The sequence below is a fragment of the Cicer arietinum genome, chromosome 6, assembly GCF_000331145.2.
Source record: "Cicer arietinum cultivar CDC Frontier isolate Library 1 chromosome 6, Cicar.CDCFrontier_v2.0, whole genome shotgun sequence".
Classification (NCBI taxonomy): domain Eukaryota; kingdom Viridiplantae; phylum Streptophyta; class Magnoliopsida; order Fabales; family Fabaceae; genus Cicer; species Cicer arietinum.
The window spans coordinates 17,899,238-17,921,485 of NC_021165.2; the positions used below are offsets into that span (position 1 = coordinate 17,899,238).

The 22,248-nt window shown below is 30.6% G+C and overlaps 2 protein-coding genes across 9 annotated transcripts in view; both read left to right on the forward strand.

The window, feature by feature from the left end:
• LOC101500986 (uncharacterized) overlaps positions 1-3,330 on the forward strand; it is a 3,770-nt gene extending 440 nt beyond the window's left edge. Inside the window, exons 1-6 of one of the 5 annotated variants that reach the window (XM_073370386.1) lie at positions 360-378; positions 482-706; positions 803-979; positions 1,083-1,307; positions 1,407-1,535; positions 2,968-3,330. In XM_073370386.1, coding sequence (XP_073226487.1) covers positions 494-706; positions 803-979; positions 1,083-1,307; positions 1,407-1,535; positions 2,968-3,201 — 978 coding nt within the window. In that variant the 5' untranslated portion in view covers positions 360-378; positions 482-493 and the 3' untranslated portion in view covers positions 3,202-3,330. Of the gene's footprint in view, positions 1-359; positions 379-430; positions 707-802; positions 980-1,082; positions 1,308-1,406; positions 1,536-2,492; positions 2,771-2,967 lie in introns of those variants that run through there. The other 4 variants (XM_012717148.3, XM_012717145.3, XM_012717146.3 and 1 more) reach the window with 4 other exon arrangements.
• A 13,212-nt stretch (positions 3,331-16,542) lies between these two features.
• On the forward strand, positions 16,543-21,901 carry LOC101501299 (protein NARROW LEAF 1-like). 4 transcript variants are annotated; one of them, XM_012717130.3, is made up of 7 exons: positions 16,543-16,870; positions 17,033-17,114; positions 17,709-18,222; positions 18,608-18,751; positions 19,025-19,265; positions 19,771-20,271; positions 21,071-21,901. In XM_012717130.3, exons 3-7 carry the CDS (start codon positions 17,731-17,733, stop codon positions 21,490-21,492), a joined length of 1,800 nt encoding a protein of 599 aa, XP_012572584.1. In that variant the 5' UTR covers positions 16,543-16,870; positions 17,033-17,114; positions 17,709-17,730; the 3' UTR covers positions 21,493-21,901. The 4 variants fall into 4 exon arrangements, with proteins under 4 accessions (XP_012572584.1, XP_004505309.1, XP_004505310.1 ...); XM_004505252.4 differs by lacking the exon at positions 17,033-17,114; XM_004505253.4 differs by lacking the exon at positions 17,033-17,114 and having other exon boundaries at positions 17,719-18,222.
• Positions 21,902-22,248: the final 347 nt, after the last annotated feature.

The following is a 22,248-nucleotide window of genomic DNA, read 5'->3' on the forward strand; positions in this document are numbered from 1 at the left end:
TCCTGCTGCATGTTATATGCTTTTCCTCGGTGAAATACGTATAATTTATTTGGTAAAAAGCTGGTGAAAGCTCTTATTATGATGATGATCCTTCCATAGAAAATTAACTAGCTAATAATTGATTGTAATATATTATTATTAATTGAACATCGCCAAGATGTGGTTGTTCTTAGTGGTAAGGGATTTAGGTAATTAGGAGTTCCATCACCATAGATGAAAATAATTTTGTTTACCTATGGACTATGAAGTGAACTGATCAGGAAATTTAAGCTTCACTTGAAACTTAACTAAAGGTGTTACTATTATTTAATGTGGCTTCATGCTTTTAAGGTTTGGTTAAGTCCGTAGTGGCGGTGTTCTTGTCTTGAATACTCTAAGGTTTACTTCTGGTTGAACTAAGCTTTCTTTTATACCATTTAATTCTTTGAAGGTTTTGTGCTGTTTGTGATTCTCTTTTAAAATATCTACTTCTTAGCATTAGCCTATTGTTGAAATGGCGAGATCTTCATTGGATGAGATATCAGATACCGGAGCGTTTAAGAGATCTGCTTCGACATTTCGAAATTTCATTTCAAGGGATCCAAATTCCCAATTTCCAGCTGAGTCAGGAAGGTATCATCTCTATATATCATATGCTTGCCCTTGGGCTTGTAGATGCCTTGCTTACTTGAATATCAAAGGACTCAACAAAGCCATCAGTTTCTCGGTAATTAGTAGCCTTCTTGCTTAATATTTGCAAGTAGAATGATTTCAATAGTTTCTCGTAGAAAATTCATATCTTGTGTGTTTAATGATCAATCAGGCGGTCAAACCGATATGGGGAAGAATTAAAGAATCAGACGACCTTATGGGATGGGTTTTTCCTGAATCGAAGACCGAGGTTCTTGGAGCTGAACCTGATCACTTGAATGGAGCAAAGAGTGTTAGAGAACTTTATGAAATTGCAAGTACAAACTATGCTGGAAAGTACACTGTTCCTGTAGGTTTTTCGCTCTAGATTTGACTCGTTTCTTTCTTAGCTTTTGTTATTTGCTTTACTCAGAAGATGTTTATTGTTAGCTGATAGATTTTGATCTGCACAGATTCTGTGGGATAAGAAACTCAAGACAATTGTTAACAACGAGAGCTCGGAGATAATCCGTATGTTTAATATTGAATTCAACGATATCGCTGAAAATCGCACCTTGGACTTGTATCCCTCTGAATTGAAAGCACAAATTGATGAAACTAATGAGTGGATATATCCTGATATAAACAATGGTGTTTATAAATGTGGGTTTGCAAAGAAGCAGGAACCATACAATGATGTATGCAGTAGCTCTCTTTAAATTATTTTAGTTGTAGTTAATACTTTATTGTTTACATTCATTAGGCATTTGAAACTGTTCATTTGGTCCTTTGTCCAGGCTGCAAGACAATTATACGAAGCTTTGGACAAATGTGAGGATATACTAAGCAAGCAACGCTATATATGCGGCAACAAGCTTACTGAAGCAGACATTCGATTGTTTGTCACTCTCATTAGATTTGATGAGGTATTGTGTGTGACTTTTTGTGTGTATTGGGCATTTATTGTTGATATTTGGGAATATCTAATCAATGAACATTAACAGTCCTCCCTTAAAACTCAAAATTTAATGAAATCATATGAAGACCTAAGTTATTGAGTGGAGTTATGCGGTCTATGGGGCTCTTCAAAAACCAAATTTCGTCACCCTTAGTTTTAACTTTTAAGATTATGTTTCTGGTAAAAATATGGAGTTTGCTCTGTCAATATTTCATTATTGCTATCCATCCCTTTCTTTCTCTCTATCCAAACATATCCTTAGGCACCACAGAGATTAATCATTGTACTCACAGAGTCATTGCTGTGTTGTTAATAGATGGATACTTAATGGTTTACTTTATAACATGCCCAAGGAGAAAGCTCTGAAGTGGAACTCAAATTTAAAAGCTTTTTCTCCATTCATTTTGTGCTTTTAATATATATATATATATGCTCCACATTTTGATGGTATTAGAGGTACATACAATAACAAGGGTGATTACCATTGCATGACTTTTCTGCTTTCCTATTATGGGATACATTTTGTTGCAACCTATCTGTGTTGTCAAATATTCCCTCCATCTCACATTGAGTGTCATTTAAGGTTTTTACACTCATATTAAGAAATACAATAATGAGAAGAAATACAGATGTTATTTTACAAAACTACCCATTTTAACTATTGGTGGATTTTTCACTATTATCAATGCAAAGTATAATATGTTTTAGAAGTTGTGTATATAGTAATCATTGAAGGGTAGTATAGGAAAAATAATAATTAAAGTTGCATTGAAAATTGTGAATGACATTCATTGTGAGACATTTTTTTGTTGCTAAAGTGACGCTTATTGTGAAACGGAGAGACTAGCAGCTATTGCGCTAGAGCATAACGGATTTTGATGAATCCTCTATGAAAACCGTGACACTATCCTTGTTTCGTTGTCAGGCAAGAGCGACCGCAATTCCAGTTTCTGCTGGCTGATGCAGCGGCAATAGCAGCTGCTATTCCGGTTTCTGCTAGCTGATGTAGCAGCAATAGCAGAAAAAAGAAGAATTTAGGGTCTTTTAAAATAATGAATCTGAAGAATCTGCATGTATGGTAAACATGACCTATTTTTCTAATAGAAATACTAGAGTCATCGAGTATCATCCTATTTTGACTGTAATGTGTAAACCTTTCGATACGTAAGATATATTCTGCCTCCATTTTCTATTTTATTTGTATGCAACATGCCTTTTTATATACAATTGACATATTTCAACCGCTATGTGGCTTCCACTATTTGCCCACAGTGCTATCTACTATTTCACATAGCGGATTTTTGGCGTTCCAGTCTTTTCGGCAATCTGCTTTTGATAACTGCAATCTACACATTCCAATGTTTTGATTTTTGAGTGATTAGCCGTTGTTATAATTGCAGGTTTATGCAGTTCATTTTAAGTGTAACAAGAAGCTAATACGGGAATACCCAAATCTCTTCAATTATACCAAAGATATTTTCCAATTTCCTGGCATTAGTAGTACAGTGAACATGGAACATATAAAGCTGCATTACTATGGAAGTCATCCTTCTATCAATCCATTTGGAATCGTTCCCGCAGGACCAAATATCGATTATTCTGCTCCTCACGACAGAGAAAGGTTTTCTGATTAGGTTGGTTGTTTGTAAAATTTGTAATAAGAGATCAAATTTCAGTTTCTTTTAAGGGAATGTTTTGTTGAAATATTGCAGAAACAGCCATGCTTTGAGGAATAAAACATTTTCAAAATAAAGTGAGACAAATTGGTGTGTGTATTGTTACTGTAGTGTGATTAAATAGAGGGAGCCACTTTATCCATCTCACATTTCTAAGAAAACTGTACATGATTTCGGAAGTAAACATTCTGAAGAAAAAAAAGTGTTTTTATTCTAGAGGTATACTTTTTGATGGTATGAAAACTTTTTTTTCTTTCTTTGGGGTGGGAAAGTTTCTTCCTCAAATAGATTGAAAAAATCACATTTATTGGGTATTGGACTTTAAGCTTTAGCCTTGTAACATTTTTTTTATTCTGAGTTTCCACATTAGAAGCCTTCATGGCTATTGGCATTATCAACAACCATTTTAAAGGCATTTCCTCTTACTAGTTTTGCACAATTAAAACCTTTTATTACCAAGCCTTACAAATGTGAATCTTACTAAAGTTGTGCCAATATGGGGATTTACATTTGGGAGAAGTTTTCTTTACCCCAACATGACTTCATTGTGACATAATTATTTGAAAGTACACATCAAAGCATGTGGGCTTTTAAAAAATGTGGAGGTGTAAAAAATAGTTCCTTTTGCATTTTCTCGTACTCCTAAAAATAAATTATTAGATAAGCAATTATGTTCACACTTTCTGATTCCTGGACTGATATTTGCCAGGAGGCAGCTACCATCATATTATAGATAGTGGTAGTTTTTTTTCTCACCCCGTATATTTAAGAAGAAATAAATATATATATATATATATATATATATATATATATATATATATATATATATATATAAATTAATCAATTTAATTTTTTATTTATCAAAATACATATTTAAAATGGCTAATTCGAATAGTATCGGAATGAAAGAAGAAACTATCTAAACAGTTTGTCAAATGCATTGACCCTAAAGTCCAATTTATTGAACTTCTCTTGATATATTCTCAACAAAGATTCAATAATCATTCTTGTAAGATATTTTGATTTTGTGGTATATATACGATTCAACGTTGATTAGATTACACACCACTATCAAAAGAAATTTTTAAAGTGCAGTACTTTTATTTTATAAAAAATAAATAAATCACACTATTCTTTGTTATTTTAAATTACATTCTTTTTTTTTTTGAGAGATTAATTAATAGATTAAAATATATTTTTAGTCTTTTATTTTTTATTTAAAATTAATTTGGATTTTTTATCTCTTAAAATATTTATTTTAATCTTTTATCTTTGTAATATTCAACAAATTCATTCTTCTGTTAATTACGAACTAAGTTAGCTATTAAAAATATTATGTGACACCTACACATGTCAAAATATTGGCGGTTTGGTTATCTTCTTTCCAAAATCTTCGGCAATGGCGCCAAAAACTTGATAGTTGGTTCAGCAAGTGTACTGAATCGTTGCAAGTAATAATAAAATGGTAGTACCGAAGGTTGAACTCAAGGATTGCGTTTTACTATTGAATTATATTTAGTTACTAAAGTTGAACAAAAAGTTCCTAAGTTGATTGAAATAATATTTAAAATTGACAGCAGTAGTAAAATTGATCCTTTATAAATTGAGAAAAATGTCAGGGATGAGTTTCACTTCGAATCCAACCTTGTTGTCTAATTTGATCCTAGTTATTGAATTCCTTTATTGAATTATTACTGAATTCTCTTTATTATTCTTGCCTTAATGTCTTAGTGACCCCTAATTTTTTAGTAGATTTAAGATTAAAATTAAACATTACCGTATAGAAATCCTCTTGTAAATTATTGCTTTGCAACTAATTTAATTGGTTTCATGACCTGCACCTATGTCTAGACTACAAATTCATGAATTTCTCATCTCAAGCATTCGTAAAGTCCACTTCCGTTTCAAAATAAAAATCGTAGAACATTTTAATGTTGATCAAACAATAAAAAGCATTAAGCACATAGATGAGAAAAATAATTCAACAACCTCATTCATATAACCAGAAATCAAATCATAAAAATAATGGTTTCATGTTGTTACACTTATCTCTAACAAATAAGGTTTATTTACTCATGACAGAGATAAAAGAGATAGAGATTAGAGAATAATTACAAGAAGGATTCATGAATGATTCTTGATAAAATTGCTCCAATGATGTTAGAAACGTCCGTCTTTGAGTTTCTATGCTAGGGCACAAGTCTCTCAACTTCCCAAGAGTCAAAAAGATCCCTAAAACAGTGAAAAATTGCATTTTTATGGTTGTTGATGCGCGTCGCGCGCCCCAGGCGCACCTGGACAGTGTTATTGGTCCGGAAATGCGCCTCAGGCATAGAAAACGCGCTTCAGGCGCGCCTGGGCAGTACTGAATGGCTAGAAACGCACCTCATGTGCGGCTGGTGCGCTTTAGGCGCACAACATCTACTGTCTGACGTATATTGCATTTTCTCCCTCTTTCAAGTCTGAATTTGGTTCTGGTGTCTTCATGAAAGTTGTAGCTGTGGATCTTAGCTTTCATTTGCACTTAGTTTGACTCCAATTGGACATCTACAACTCCATATATGGCTGAAATACTCCACATATGTCATGTTGATTTCTCACCAAAATTCAGCACTGCACTAAAACAAAGTAACAACGCAAAACTCCGAAAAGTCTCTACTTAATCAAGAAAATAAGAACATAAATATTTATTAAATCAAAGAAATAAAATAACTCCTTAATTTAACTAATGATTGAAGATAAATAAAACTAAAACAGTGGGAAAATATTCATATGATGAAGAGTCATCACAACCTCAAACTTAATCTATTGCTTGTCCCCAAGCAACAATTAATTTCAGATTTGGTACAGTTAAAAGCACACTTAAATTCAATTTCTCAAATCAAACAAACTCAATTCTCAAAGTTCCTGCTACTGCAGAACATTCATCATGCTTTATGGTTGTTTTAAAAAAAACAACAAAATTTGTACACCTTAGCATTCATTTATCAAATTCAACTCTCCCTTCACACAATCTCACCAAAATTTCTCTCAAGTGTTTAGAAGGGTTATGAATTTACCACTCAAATTTTATAACATGCATCACGCTACCATAGGCTTGAAAAAATTCTAGTTAGCAATCACAATGCAGTAAACACATACATTTTTGGAGGACTTTCGAGTTGTAATAGGGCTTAGGTAAGAGTATGACATTTTGGGATAATAGACTTTACTACTTGGAGTTAGGCATACATTTCTAAATTATTCTACCATTTTTTTTTCACCTTTTCATTCTGAAAATTCTCATACATTGACAAAAGAACCAATAAGATGTTATTTACCAAAGTGCACAAACTGATTTTTGTTGTTGTTGTTGTTGTTGTTGTTGTATTTCAGATTTGGTACAGTTAAAAGCACACTTAAATTCAATTTCTCAAATCAAACAAACTCAATTCTCAAAGTTCCTGCTACTGCAGAACATTCATCATGCTTTATGGTTGTTTTAAAAAAAACAACAAAATTTGTACACCTTAGCATTCATTTATCAAATTCAACTCTCCCTTCACACAATCTCACCAAAATTTCTCTCAAGTGTTTAGAAGGGTTATGAATTTACCACTCAAATTTTATAACATGCATCACGCTACCATAGGCTTGAAAAAATTCTAGTTAGCAATCACAATGCAGTAAACACATACATTTTTGGAGGACTTTCGAGTTGTAATAGGGCTTAGGTAAGAGTATGACATTTTGGGATAATAGACTTTACTACTTGGAGTTAGGCATACATTTCTAAATTATTCTACCATTTTTTTTTCACCTTTTCATTCTGAAAATTCTCATACATTGACAAAAGAACCAATAAGATGTTATTTACCAAAGTGCACAAACTGATTTTTGTTGTTGTTGTTGTTGTTGTTGTTGTTGTGAGAATCATCACCCCAAACTTAAAAGGTTGATATCCCATGAGCAACCCCAAACTTAGAACTTTATCAAGATAATAAATTTTTTTTGCTACCTAACTCCAAGTAAGGTGATTTAATTAAAGTCAGATATTTGGCTTGTAATGTGGCTAGTAACCGAAATAAAAGGGCAAGGCTCAAAGGGTCTAGCAAAGGGTAAACTTTTCATAGGGTAGTTAGAAAAGCTCAAACGACCAAACAAAATTGGCTCAATGTATGCATAAATTACAAATGATGCAAGTCAGAATTAGTGCAAGTTCTAGAGGGATAACACATGTCTGGATAATCACACAACAAAGAATTTAAGTGTTTAGACTCAAAAGCTCACAGCTACGATAATAAGAAAGAGTATGATCTATCTAAATGATGCTAAACATGTCACTAAAATTTTTTTATGAAAAATTGATGACAAGTTAGACTTCTGCAACCACGGAGTAATCAACAATGTATGCATTAGTGAAACTTATCGAATTGAGCAATGATATGAGCAAAAAAATAGAGTTTAAATTTCAAAACCCCAAACAGAAAACTTAAGACCAAATGCAAGTTGTTAATAATTCTTCATCATAGTGCACATTTACACAATTAGAAAGAAACAAATTCAAATAACAAAAATAAGATTGCAAAAAATAAAACTTATCTATACCTGTGGGTTGCCTCCCACGAAGCGCTTCTTTAAAGTCATTAGCTTGACGCCTCAACTATTGTCAAGGTGGCATATATGACGGGAAGAACACATCATCCTTCTTCTTCTTTTTGTTTGGTAGAAATTCCATGAACTTGAGAAATAAAAGATGTTGCTTCCATGTCCTTCTCAATTGGATATTGATGAACAAGACATAGATTGAATCTCGAACTTTATCAATCTCTTCTTTTTTCTTTTCCTCGTTCGTCTTTTCCTCTTGCTTATCTTCTTCTACCACAACAATGAAATTATCTTCAATCTTCAACTTCTCCTCCATCTTCTCAAACTTAACCACTTGTTCAAATAACCTCTCACATTGAGTTTCAAATCTTTCAATTGAAACCATGTTATTCTTCATGAATTCAACCAAAACGTCTGTAACGTGAAAGTCTTTGTCATCTGATTCTTTGGATAGAATTTTTGGAGGTAGAATTTGTTCCCAATAGATCTTTTTAATGTAACGCTCGTCGTTTTCTGTGACTTTCAAAAAAAAATCTTCATATTCTACTAGTTCGGCAAGGTCATCAGCACACTTTCCATTCTTATGTGCTTCTCCGCAAAAATTACACCTAAGAGGCTTCATCAGAGGGATCTGAGGGTGATATCTTAAAAATGTATGACTCAAGATTTGTCCCTCAATCATGCGACATATACCAGATATAAGACAAGTATCACACTCTTCATATAATTGTAGTAGAATATCATCATTATAATCTTCCATGCTTTACAGCGAATAGTTATCTCAAACAAAGAAGAGACAAACCACAAGACATGACATTAGCAAGCTCAACAAATAAAAATAGAAAATAAAAGAATTTTTTTTTTCAAAAAATCAAAAATAAAATAAAAATTTTATTGCAGAGCAAAAAATTTCAATTAAGTAAATAAATTAAATTCAATAGTGATATGGCAATCCCCGACAGCGGCGCCAAAAACTTGATAGCTGGTTCAGCAAGTATACTAAATCATTGCAGTAATAATAAAACGGGTAGTACCGAGTGTCGAACTCAAGGATTGCGTTTTACTATTGAATTATATTTAGTTATTAAAATTGAACAAAAAGGTCTCAAGTTGATTGAAATAATATTTAAAATTGACAGCAGTAGTAAAATTGATCCTTTATAAATTGAGAAAAATGTCAGGGATGAGTTTCACTTCGAATCCAACCTCGGTGTCTAATTTGATCCTAGTTATTGAATTCCTTTATTGAATTATTATTGAATTCTCTTTATTATTCTTGCCTTAATGTCTTAGTGACAGAACCTTTAATTTCAAAGTAACATCTAATTCCTTAGTAGATTTAAGATTAGAATTAAGCATTACCGTATAGAAATTCTCTTGTAAATTATTGCTTTGCAACTAATTTAATTGGTTTCATGACCTACACCTATGTCTAGACTACAAATTCATGAATTTCTCATCTCAAGCATTCGTAAAGTCCACTTCCGTTTCAAAATAAAAATCGTAGAACATTTTAATGTTGATCAAACAATAAAAAGCATTAAGCACATAGATGAGAAAAATAATTCAACAAACTCATTCATATAACCAGAAATCAAATCATAAAAATAAGGGTTTCATCTTGTTACATCATCCCTAACAAATATGGTTTAGTTACTCATGACAGAGATAAAAGAGATAGAGATTAGAGAAGAATTACAAGAAGGATTAATGACTGATTCTTGATAAAACGGCTCAAATGATATTAGAAACAATTGTCTTTGAGTTTCTATGCTAGGGCACAAGTCTCCCAACTTCCCAAGAGTTAAAAAGTTCCCTAAAACAGTGAAAAATTGCATTTTTATGGTTGCTGATGTGCGTCGCGCGCCCCAAGCGCAGAAAATGCGCTCAAAGCGCGCCTGGACAGTGTTACTAGTCCGGAAATGCGCCCTAGGCGCAGAAAACGTGCTTCAGGCGCGCCTGGACAGTGCTGAATGGCTGGAAATGTGCCTCAGGCGCGGCTGGCGCGCTTTAGGCGCACAAAATCTATCGTCTGACGTATATTGCATGTTTCTCCTCTTTCGATTCTGAATTTGGTTCCGGTGTCTTGATGAAAGTTGTAGCTATGAATCTTAGATTTCATTTGCACTTGGTTTGACTCCAATTGGATATCTACAACTCCAGATATGGCTAAAATACTCTACATAGGTCATGTTGATTTCTCACCAAAAATCAGCATTGCACTAAAACAAAGTAACAACACAAAATTCCGAAGAATCCCTACTTAATCAAGGAAATAATAACATAAATATTTCATTAAATCAAAGAGCTAAAATCAACAAAATATATCAAATAACTCCTTAAATTAACTAATGATTAAAGATAAATAAGACTAAAAACAATGAAAAATATGTGTATGATGAAGAGTCATCAATATATTCTCAACAAATATTCAATGATCATTCTTGTAAGATATTTTGATTTTGTGGTATATATACGATTCAACGTGATTAGATTACACACCGCTATCAAAAGAAATCTTTAAAGTGCAATACTCTTATTTTATAAAAAATAAATAAATCACACTACTCTTCGTTATTTTAAATTACATCCTCCTCTTTTGAGAGATTAATTAATAGATTAAAATATATTTTTAGTCTTTTATTTTTTATTTAAAATTAATTTGAATTTTTTATCTCTTAAAATATTTATTTTAATCTTTTATCTTTGTAATATTCAACAAATTCATTTTTCTGTTAATTCAGAACTAAGTTAGCTATTAAAAATATTATTAAAAATATTATGTGACACCTACACATGTCAAAATATTGGCGGTGTGGTCATCTTCTTTCCAAAATCCGTAATTTAATTATCGTCCCATATTTTTGTCCCTACTTGATCCACCTTAATATTTTATAAAATAAAAATATTTAATTTTTTTTTATAAAATATTAAGATATAAATTAAATTGTTGAAATGTAATTTCTTAATTATTAAAGTGTATGAGCATCTTTTGTAAATAAAAAATAAATAAAAAAAAGCAAGTGTACATTTACATAAATATTTTTTATTTTACGCATGATTGAAACAGTTCATCATATATTGATTATAAATAAAAAGACCTAATTTACGTTTATTAAAAACTTAAAGATAAAAAATAAAAATAAAAACTTAAGCAAACAATTATTATTTTTCTTAATCTAATAAAAAAGAAATTGTCTTTATCAAACCGCCCTTTATGAAAATAGTTTCATAAAAATATTTGAAAAAAAAAATTTATAAAAATTAAAGAATATCTTTAGAACCTCTTGATTAAATAAAATAGAATAAGTTAAATTGTTTGTCATTTGAATATTTTTTCACATACCTTTTGGTTTATATTAAAATTTGGAGGATATAAATTTTAATACAAGAGAAGAGAAGGTAATAAAGGTTAAATAAATTTTTAATTCTCATTAATATATATATATTTTTTAATTCTTTTATTTTTTTTTATATAATGATCTTTCAAATATTTTTTATCGATAATTTTGATTTAAAACAGTTAATATGTATCGTCTGAATTTTTAAAAGACTTTTTTTTATATATATTAGAATATTATAAAAAAAATTTCCATAAAAATTTAAAATTTTATAATAAATGATGAATTAAATATAATTTTTAAACTTTTAATGCTTAAAATTTATATTGAATTCATATTTATGTTAAAAATGATATATAATAAATACGTTATGTGATAGATAGAGAGAAAGAAAAATAATATATAAATATAATCACACAATTTATTAAATATATTTAATAAAATAAAATGAGTGGATAGAAAATAATCTCATGAATGTACAGAGTAGTCCTTTGATAGTGCATGGTTGGGTTGTTGTGCGATGACCATTTAGCATGCGTAAGATAAGAGACCAGGTTATGGTGGGGCCCATTTACATTGGCATATCACTTCAATTATTGCCTTCTTTGAACTTTTTTTTCCTTTCACCAAGAAGAAGTAATTCGAAAAATACTCTATTTTTTTTTCCTTTTCTAATTATGAATTGTATTCACAAAATCTGTTTCTAAAAAATCTTTTGGACCACATATAGACAAATGCATATAAACATGTATAAGTTTGATTTATGGCAAATGCAAATATTTAAAGGCATATCCTAAAATATTTATTCCTAGTACAAGCTATTACATTATACTAATTATAAATAATTTATCAGATATCTTAAATTTTTTTCAGTATCGATATATTGGAGAAAAATTATTTCGAATCTTAATATCTTTGTAGATTTGTTGGACTCGGCTGTAATACCAAAAATACATTAATTTGATGAATAAAGCGATTTCATATGTATTAATTTTTTGCATATTTACAATATTTATTTAATCATATTTAAAAATATAATTAATTCAATTAAATAGTCGATAGATGATTAATTTAGATTATAATAAAAGTTATTATTAATCATATAACTTAATTAACTATATTTAAATTAATTGATTACTTAATTAAATAATTATATATTTATATCGAATTAATCAAATATCGCGTATATGTATAAAAAGTGGGGTTGATGTTTCATTATATTGTTTAATAAAATGGCTGAGGCCATCTTGACTTATGGGGTTATTTTCTCTTATTGCTTCTTTGTTCTTACCATAGATGATAGATGTGTGATATAGGTAGGTACACATATGTAACAAATATTTCCAAGTCGTTGGCAATGGCATGATAATTTTATATAAGAGTTGAATGAATCATGATTTGATGATTGAAAATTGAAATATGATTGTGACTGATAAAGTAAAGATAATGTAAGGATAATGGATGATTGGACAGAGAGAGAGAGAATGAGACAGAGACAAATGGTTGTTATTTAATTTTCTACAACAAAGTAGTTTTAGCAAGATCTCATGCTTATACTATTGCAGTAGTATTGCATAAGCTTTAATTAGCTGATACTACTTACTAACCTTGCGTTAAAACATTTCAATGTTTTTGATAAGGAAAACATTTCAAATTGGATTTAATTGATATTGAAGTACTAAGTTTAATATTAGACTTTAATTATATATTCACATCAAAATTATACAAAGATTTAATTGCTATTATATCACAGTAATAAAAATAATTTTTTTATTTTAAAATTAAATTTTTTTTAGTTCTTCAATTATTATATTTGTTGATGTTTTGGTTCAACTAGATTTTCGTTCCAAATATGATGATTTATTTTCTCAATTATAATTTTAAAAAGAAAGTAAAACTTTAATATAAAGACTGTCATTTTTAGGATATAACTCAATATTTTGAGATAATTTTTTTGAATTAAGACAAAAACTGCGACAAATGTGATAATTGAGTGAACAAAAAGTTTAATTTTAAAATAATGACTATTTTTGTGATTGTGATAAAATATAAAAATTAATAGTACAATTAAACCTTATATAATGATGATTTATGATAAATTTACACTAACATATTAAAATTAATCTCTTTTAAAATTTTAGCTATATCATAACACTAGAATTTAACTCATTTAAAACGAGAAATTGATAAAATGAGAAATCAATTATCGATGATATAACTATCTACGATTGATTATGCATATGTGCAAATAATATCAACAATTAATTTATTCATATTATTGACTTGATTCTCTAAAGTCAATTGCTAACTTTAAAAAAGTCAAATTCCATAACTACATAATTTTTTTGTCAATTGTTAACTTTAAAAAAAATCAAATTCCATAACTACATATTTTTTTTGGCGATGGAAACAATAATAATATTGCATCCAAAAAAAATTACTATTACGGATAATAAGAAATATAGTTAAGTGTAATTAATTGTCTAAATTTCATATACAATATAAATTAAAATTATAAATTTAATTATTTTTAATGTCAAATATTAAACTATCAACATTAAATATTTTAAAATAAATTAAAGATATGTTAAGAATAATAATATTAAATAATTCAAAAGTATTTTTTTTCTTCTTATAATAGTCACCAAGATTTAGGTATTTTTCTTCTTCTTATAACAATGACTTGGAGTAGTTGGCAACCATTTCATATTTGGTGAGTATGCAACAATCAAAGTGTATTAGTCCTCAAGAACACTCCATGAATAGGTGCTGCTCAACTGCACAATAAGTTGAGATCACATTCAAAATCTTGAATTTAATGAAGTTGTCTGCTAAATAGACATATATTGATATAGAAGTTGAGAGTTTGAGTTCGGCTAACTTATAAAAGAAAAAGAAATATAAATTCAGTTGTAAATTTTAAATGAATATTAAAGTCTTGACTATTTTAAATCAAGACTCTAAAAATTTCTTATAAAAGAAAAACTTGTAATATGAAAAAAGAAAAAATTAATATATAGCACCATGGCAACAAAGGAGCTACCAAGAACCGGAGTTGTTCTCTCACCCGATCCAATCTTTTTATTTTTCTTCTTCTTTTTGGGGTTTTATTTATTTATTAAAAGCCTTAAATTTATTTGATAGCATATTTAAGTGGGAAATGAATTATTAGATTTAAAGGTTGCACAACTTTTGGGGAGCAAACAGAGATGGCCCTCTAAACCCCACCCACATAAAATAAATTGTTAGATATCAATCATCAGTATCCAATAAACACATATATTATTTCAGGTGCCCTTGTCTCCTCCCTTATTATTCTTATTTCATTTTAATTTTTTTCACTCTTAGACAAAAATGAAAGTAAAATACTACTAATCTCTACAATATTTATTAAATATACAAATTTTATATTAAACACGTATAAAAAGTTTTAATATTTAACTTTTTCAAAGTTTGAAATTTGTTATTTTTATTACTGAGCCAGCGATTGATTGATTTCAAATGGTTATGAAATTTCAACCTTCATTCAAATAAAATCAACATTACAGCAAGTGTACACAAATAGAATAGAATTGAGGGGGACAGGCAACACCTTCGTTTCCTTCACTGTTGAATCCAAAAATCCAAACATGAGTGAGACCATTGAGATAGTAAACAATTTAACAACGATATTATTTGCAAATTCCGCTAATTAATTGCTTTGAGAAGAAAATTGTAGTAGAAGTAGAATCATACATAAATTGAGGTAATGAAACTTTGAGTGAACCAATCATGGTAGGCGTTGCCACTTACAACAATATCATTCCTAGATCTTCCATATATATGCTCACACATTTTATGGCGCTAACAACAAGTACACTTATTCAATAAAATGATATTAAATAATATTTTTTTTTAAATTAACTGTTAGATTAAAAATTACTATCATGTAAATTGTATTTATAAATTTTTGTATTAACCCATGATTATTTCTCATATCATAAAAAAATATTAAATTAATGTTATATAATTAGACATGGATGTTTGTGTATTAAATTGGGGCAGCTGCCCCCACTACATATATTTTTTGTTCACGAAAATTTGAATAACTTTATATTAGCTCCCACTAAAAATTAGGTGTTGTCTCCACTAAATTAGTGATCTTTCAGAATTATTTTGCATTTATTTTTGGAATTAGCTTTGATTTTGTGTGTGAATACTACAACTATTTAAAAAAGTTTATCTACAAAGAATTATGTGAAATATCCAACTACCAAAAGATAGATTATTAAAGGATTGTTTGATCATACGTTAAGAGAAATATGTTTTTAATAGTGTTGAATATAAAAAAAATTATACAACAATTTTAAAATATGAAGATACTTACACAACAATTATAGCTTATATATAAGACGTGTATTCAATTTTGTAGGTATAGAATAGTACAATTTTTGTAGTCTCTAATTTTCTGTGGAATGATATTTATGTAATTATTTTGTTGCTTATGCATTAATATATTTTTGTATAAAAATTTATAGTATATGTGTGGTCCTCACTATTCCAAATTATTGGAACCGTCTCTCATTATAATATTGTTATTAATTTTGATGCATCTCACTCACATAGAAAATAATTAAGAAATAATATTAAAATTTTAAATATAATTTATATGAAAGTAACTTTCAATTAAATAATTGATTTAAAAAAATTATATATTCAATATATATTATTGAATGTATGTAATTGTTAGGGTACTCTTTAGATATAATTAATTTGATTCACACACCACACACACACATATATATATGAAAATTTGTTAACTTCAAGTTATAATTTTTGATATACTTACTCCCAAATCAAAGTTCATTGTAGACATTCAATTTCATTAATCTCACTATTAAATAAAAAATAAAAATTACATTTTATCAAATAAATTATATTTTATGTATAATATATTTTTTAAATACAAATAAAATATCGTCTACAAGTTTCTATAATTACAAACATTCAATTTCTTTTTTTGAACAAGTGAAAATATTTAATTAAATAACAAAAAGGTGAAAATGCTAGTACAAAATAAGTGAGAAGCACTACAAAAGAAGCCTATATAAAAGAAATAAATATTCAATTTTTATAATTTTTGATATATATAATTATTTAGATAATAATTGAGTTGTTAAAATTTAATATCTAAGATAACACATGAAGTGAAGTAAGTGTAATATATAATTGAAAAGAAATATAAAAGAGAAAAGGGATAAATAAAATAAAATAAGCAAAGAAAGGGGGTAAAAGAAAGTAATATTAATTAATACATTGTTTAAATACTGTGACATATACTCCTATGTAAGGATAAAAGATAGCAGTTGATACTATAAATACAGATATACATTAACTTATGATTCTTGACAATCCACACACATTGTATTGATATTGCTATTGCTATTTCATCATAACAACTGATCCACTTCCCCGTTCTCAACGAGGGGAAGCCATAACTGTATCTATATGTGCCACCCTAATTACATTCATTTTAATGTTCCCAATTAAATTAAACTTACTTTCACTAATTCATGTTTTTCTGTGTCTGCAAATCTTAATCTGATTCTCATACATGATTGATTGCCATAGAATTCACATGTACTACTTCTAGGGCATGAAAACCTTCAACCTCCTCTTCTTCGACGCCATTTTTGTACCTCCAACACCATTGCCGATCGGTCAGTCACTTTTCTCTCACTTAACCTTCAAGATTTTATCTTTTCACAACCCTTTTTAATGGGTTGCGTTTTCTTTTCAACCTTGTTGCTTTCGTGCTTTCCGTTTTCTGTTGTCGTTAGTGTTTGTTCATTGTTCCTTTTTTTGGTTACCCTTTTCTTCAGATGACTCTCTCTCTCTCTCTCCCATGATGAAATTATCTAGCTTGTTATGAGCTTTTTAACCTGTCAGTGGACCTGAATATTTGTAAATTTCCTACCCTTTTCTTCTTATGGATTTTTTGTTGTTGTATGTGTTACTTGAAGCTTTAGCTGAAAATTTGGTTTTAAGGAGATGATAGTGCTAATTTTTCATTTAGTGGTTAAAGAAGTGTTCCTATTTTTGTACAAGTATCTAGAGTGTTGTTATGTTTGTATTTGATAGCTATTATTTTATACTTATCCTCATATGAGAGTTTGAATTTCTTGAGTTGAGGTGGCCTTTGCAACAGAAGAACTTGCTAAATCTTGTCTATGTGCAATGGTTTGTATTTTACCTGTATGTGTTGTTTGTTGATGTTATACACATGGAATTTACTCTTTTACTTGTTAGGTTTAGTTTAAGCAGATGAATTTTACTTTGAGTGGACCTTTTTCTTTTGCTAATTAATTCTATAAACATATCTATAATATATAGTCATATACTCTTTGAAGATTTTTTTTCTCTACTTATTTTGAAGCTTTTTTATTGATTGAAAAATCAATTAAATTTGAGCATAACATGAAATGATGTGTTTATTATTTGTATAGTTGGAATCGGATATGAGTCTTGGATAATTGAACTTTTGTATACTATATTAAGTGTGATGTAGGAGAGCTGACAGATGAATCGGAATCGATTGGACTTGAGAGTTCACCATTCCGGGTCAACTCAATCGGAGGAGTCGTCCCTGGACCTAGAAAGGAACTACTACGGTCATCCTAATCCTTCATCCAGCCCTTTACACTTGCAAAATTTTGCAGTTGGCGTTCAGCATTCTGAGAGCAATGCTGCATACTTTTCTTGGCCTACGTTGAGTCGCTGGAATGACGCAGCGGAAGACAGGGCCAACTATTTTGGGAATCTTCAAAAGGGAGTGCTACCTGAAACTTTGGGTAGGTTGCCTTCAGGACAACAGGCTACTACCTTGCTTGAACTTATGACTATTAGGGCATTTCATAGTAAGATTTTACGAAGATTCAGTCTCGGCACTGCAATTGGATTTCGGATCAGAGGAGGTGTTTTGACTGATATTCCAGCTATTCTAGTCTTTGTTGCTCATAAAGTTCATAGGCAATGGCTCAACCATGTTCAGTGCCTACCTGCTGCCCTTGAGGTGGGGAATTTTGGTTCTTCTGGCTATGTTGCAGGTTTCTACACATGGCTTTAGTGGATTTCGTTAACTTTTCAATTCAATTATTCATTATTTGATTTTGATGTTTTCCATTCCAGCTTTCTTTGTATTTAATATTTATATAGGTAATATATTTCCCCTATGATGTGGATTTATAAATTGAAATAAAAACTTTAGAATGGTAGATGGGAAATTTTAAAATGCGGACGTTTTCAACAGTGATTATAAATTCCATTTATCTCTAAAAATACCATCATAAAGCTACAATGAAACTATATCAAGTTTTTTTAAGGTATATAGGTTGGTCTAATCTTTGATACCTTTTCTATTTGAGGAAGTTAAAGTCATTTCTTAATTTTCTAAACAGGGGCCGGGAGGTGTTTGGTGTGATGTGGATGTTGTGGAGTTCTCCTATTATGGCGCACCTGCACAAACTCCTAAAGAACAATTGTATACGGAGCTTGCTGATGGCTTAAGGGGAAGCGATTCGTGTGTCGGCTCTGGCTCTCAGGTTCTTTTTGCTCACGAGACTCAATTTCTTGTGTGTTGCATTAACTGTATTCCAAATACAAGTTAAAGGAAATAATATTTCTTAACTTGATACTATAGAAGATGTATATCATGTTGCCATCATGGTCAATATCATCTTTTAATCTTTATGGAGTTGAATGCAATTAAATATTTTGTACTATACATCTTCTTCCATGAACCTTGATCTAATGCAAGACATGTAATAACTTTCCTCTTTTTTTTGTAACTTTTTTTTAATTTCTTCTCGTTGAAGGTTGCAAGTCAAGAGACATATGGAACCTTGGGTGCTATTGTTAGAAGCCGAACAGGAAATCGAGAAGTTGGTTTTCTAACAAATCGACATGTAGCTGTTGATTTGGATTATCCAAACCAGAAGATGTTTCATCCTTTGCCACCTAGTCTTGGACCTGGTGTATATCTTGGTGCAGTTGAGAGAGCAACATCGTTTATTACTGATGATCTTTGGTATGGCATTTTTGCTGGAACAAACCCAGGTAATTTGCTTTTCAAATTCCAGATTATTATGAATATTTTTACCTATGGTGGTCGATGAAAAAGAATAATGGAGACATTGCTACTGTTAAATAGAGTTCACGATTTGAGGGAACTATAAACAGCAAAGCAGTGGATGGACGAGTGTTAGGAATACCACATCCCCTGCCCCAGCCATAAAGGTTTACAGAAGGGGGAGGGAAAAATGTTTAGTTAGTGTTAGGGGACGTGAGTCAGTTTGTAGCCGTTATGGCAAGTAGGAGTTGTTAAAGGGTTAGTTAGAGGTCAACCCTTGTCACATAGGAAGTTCATATAAGGATGCCCAAGTCAGGTCAGTCCTTTTCCCTAGATAGTATGTTGCTTTGATTTGAATAAGTATCTTTCCACAAGGGCCTGTCAAACTTGTTATAACCTCATTTTAAACTTTTTGATTATGATTATGATTTTGCCTTTGAACTTTCTGTTGGTCATGACCCTCATGCACATTACAATTTTGTCATCTTGCAGAAACATTTGTGCGAGCTGATGGGGCATTCATCCCATTTGCAGAAGATTTTAATATGAACAATGTAATTACATCGATAAGAGGTGTGGGTGAGATTGGTGAAGTCCACGTCATAGATTTGCAGTCTCCAATCAACAGTCTTATTGGTAGGCAAGTGATTAAAGTCGGAAGAAGTTCTGGTTTGACTACAGGGACTATAATGGCCTATGCCTTGGAGTATAACGATGAGAAAGGTATTTGTTTTCTCACGGATTTTCTTGTCGTCGGAGAGAACCAGCAGACCTTTGACCTCGAAGGTGACAGTGGAAGCCTCATTCTCTTGACTGGTCAGAATAGGGAGAAGCCACGCCCTGTTGGCATTATCTGGGGTGGGACAGCTAATCGTGGTCGTTTGAAACTAAGAGTTGGCCAACCCCCGGAGAATTGGACAAGTGGTGTTGACCTTGGACGGCTTCTTGATCTCCTTGAACTTGATCTCGTAACAACAAATGAATCACTCCAAGGTTTGTTTTCAAAACATGTCATTCTTAGAATTTCAATTCCCTCAATTAATATAATCAGTTGGCATTGGCAAGGCTGCAGTATTTTGTACCGTCCTGTTTCTGGTCCGGGTAGCGAGCAGTCACAACCATGTGACTGCACGCAGTCGCACACATCTTGAGTGTCTGATTAAAATCCACCTATTCAGATTTTAACAACAAAAAAATCAAAATTTGCTTTAAAATCTAGACCATCCATTATTGACTGGACGGCTGAGATGCATGTGACTGCGCCCAATCCAAATTATCTTGTTTCAGAGTTGTTGAAACTTGAAACTTTGAGGTTTATACAAGAAAAGGGAGAAAATAGAATGACCCTAACAAGGTATTATGTGATTACTCATAAGTTATTGCTCTATTATTAATTAGGTCATCAAGCATTAATAGTAGGAGAAAACTTAAGTGCATTTTCTTAGGTACTTTTCGTATGGTTCTTAACTTAACCTACTATGATTTTATCAAATTCATAATTTTCTCAAGGTTTTATGTAACCACGAAAGATGTGTTTTATTTTAAAAACCATACAAAAATCATCTAAGAAAATGCATCTAAGTTTTTTCCTTAATAGTACTAGTGAAAGTCCAATCCAACTAATAAGCCTAATCTTATGGATGATGCACACACTTCCTGCATACACAATACATATCCTTTTTTCTTCTTTTGATATATAAAACAATCATGATCAATTGGTGTCGCATTGCCAAACCATTCATTTGTACCGAACATCTACAGCTGACTTTCCCTTTCTTTGGTCATATTTTAGTTGCGGCGCAAGTACAGAGAAACGGTTCTGCTGCTCGAATTGATTCTGCAGTTGGAGAATCATCTTCCACTGTGCCAATAAACGAAAAGCTTGAAGAGAGCTTTGAGCCTTTTTGCTTGAATATCCAGCATGTTCCAGTCAAAGAAGAACCGTCTAAGATAGTCAACCCTTCATTAAGGCCATGTGAATTTCATATCAGAAACGAGATTGACACAGTTCCAAATGTAGAACACCAGTTCATATCAACTTATGCAGGCAAATCTCCGGTTCATCAAAGCTACCCGAAAGAAGACTTGGAATTCAAAAGTCTATCCGAACTTAGGAACAGTCCCGACGAAGATAATTTGGTTTCGTTGCGTTTAGGGGAACCTGAAGCGAAGAGAAGAAAACATTCAAATTCTTCTTTGTCGTCAAAGAATTGAAGTGGTAGGGTTTAAACCTGAAGTAAAATGCAGCATATAGACTCAATGAAGCAACTTGCATTTGCATCGTTCTCGTCGCTTTAGAAATGTAAAGGCTTTTAGTAAGTGTCTTCAAAAGCGAAAAATAAACAAGGTTCTCTCCTGGATGAAATTCTTATTCTTTTTATTTTCATGTTTTGATAATGTGATGATATTAGTTACTTGTGGGCTATATAATATTTTGAAAGAGGATATTTAGCTTGCGCTCTGTTGTATGAATCTTCGATTTATAAGCAATTTGTATCATATAACCACTCCTGAAAGGGAAGCAGCTATTGTAAGTTAAAGGAATGTAACATATATACTTTGTTGAGCTTCAATCTATTAGGTATGGAAATTTTATCCCTACAATCAAGGATCAGTTTCCAGTGATATTAAGATTTTTTCGATGTCTCTGCTATTGTAATCGAGGCTGCATGACTTGTATGTAAGTGCGATTTTAAATTAGAATATGACCCGTCCGATGCGCGGATTTAAATTTAAATTGTTTTATAAGGTGATATATATATATATATATATATATATATATATATATTTAATGTATTAATCTTATAAATTTTTATAGTTATATGCAAAAAGTAAGACCGATAAAATATATTGTAGAGTGTGTCATTAAATAAGGATTATGTTTAAAAAATGATTAAAAAAAAACTGTGTATAAAATTTGTACCATTTAACTAGCATTTGATGGTGTATGGACATAAAATATTAACTATG

Bases quoted from the DNA above. Each gene is read 5' to 3' on its own strand.
- LOC101501299 (XM_012717130.3), top strand. From the start codon at position 17,731: ATGAATCGGAATCGATTGGACTTGAGAGTTCACCATTCCGGGTCAACT. The intron at 18,223-18,607 runs GTGGGGAATTTT...TTTTCTAAACAG, and splicing joins GCCTACCTGCTGCCCTTGAG to GGGCCGGGAGGTGTTTGGTG. The intron at 20,272-21,070 runs GTTTGTTTTCAA...GTCATATTTTAG, and splicing joins AACAAATGAATCACTCCAAG to TTGCGGCGCAAGTACAGAGA.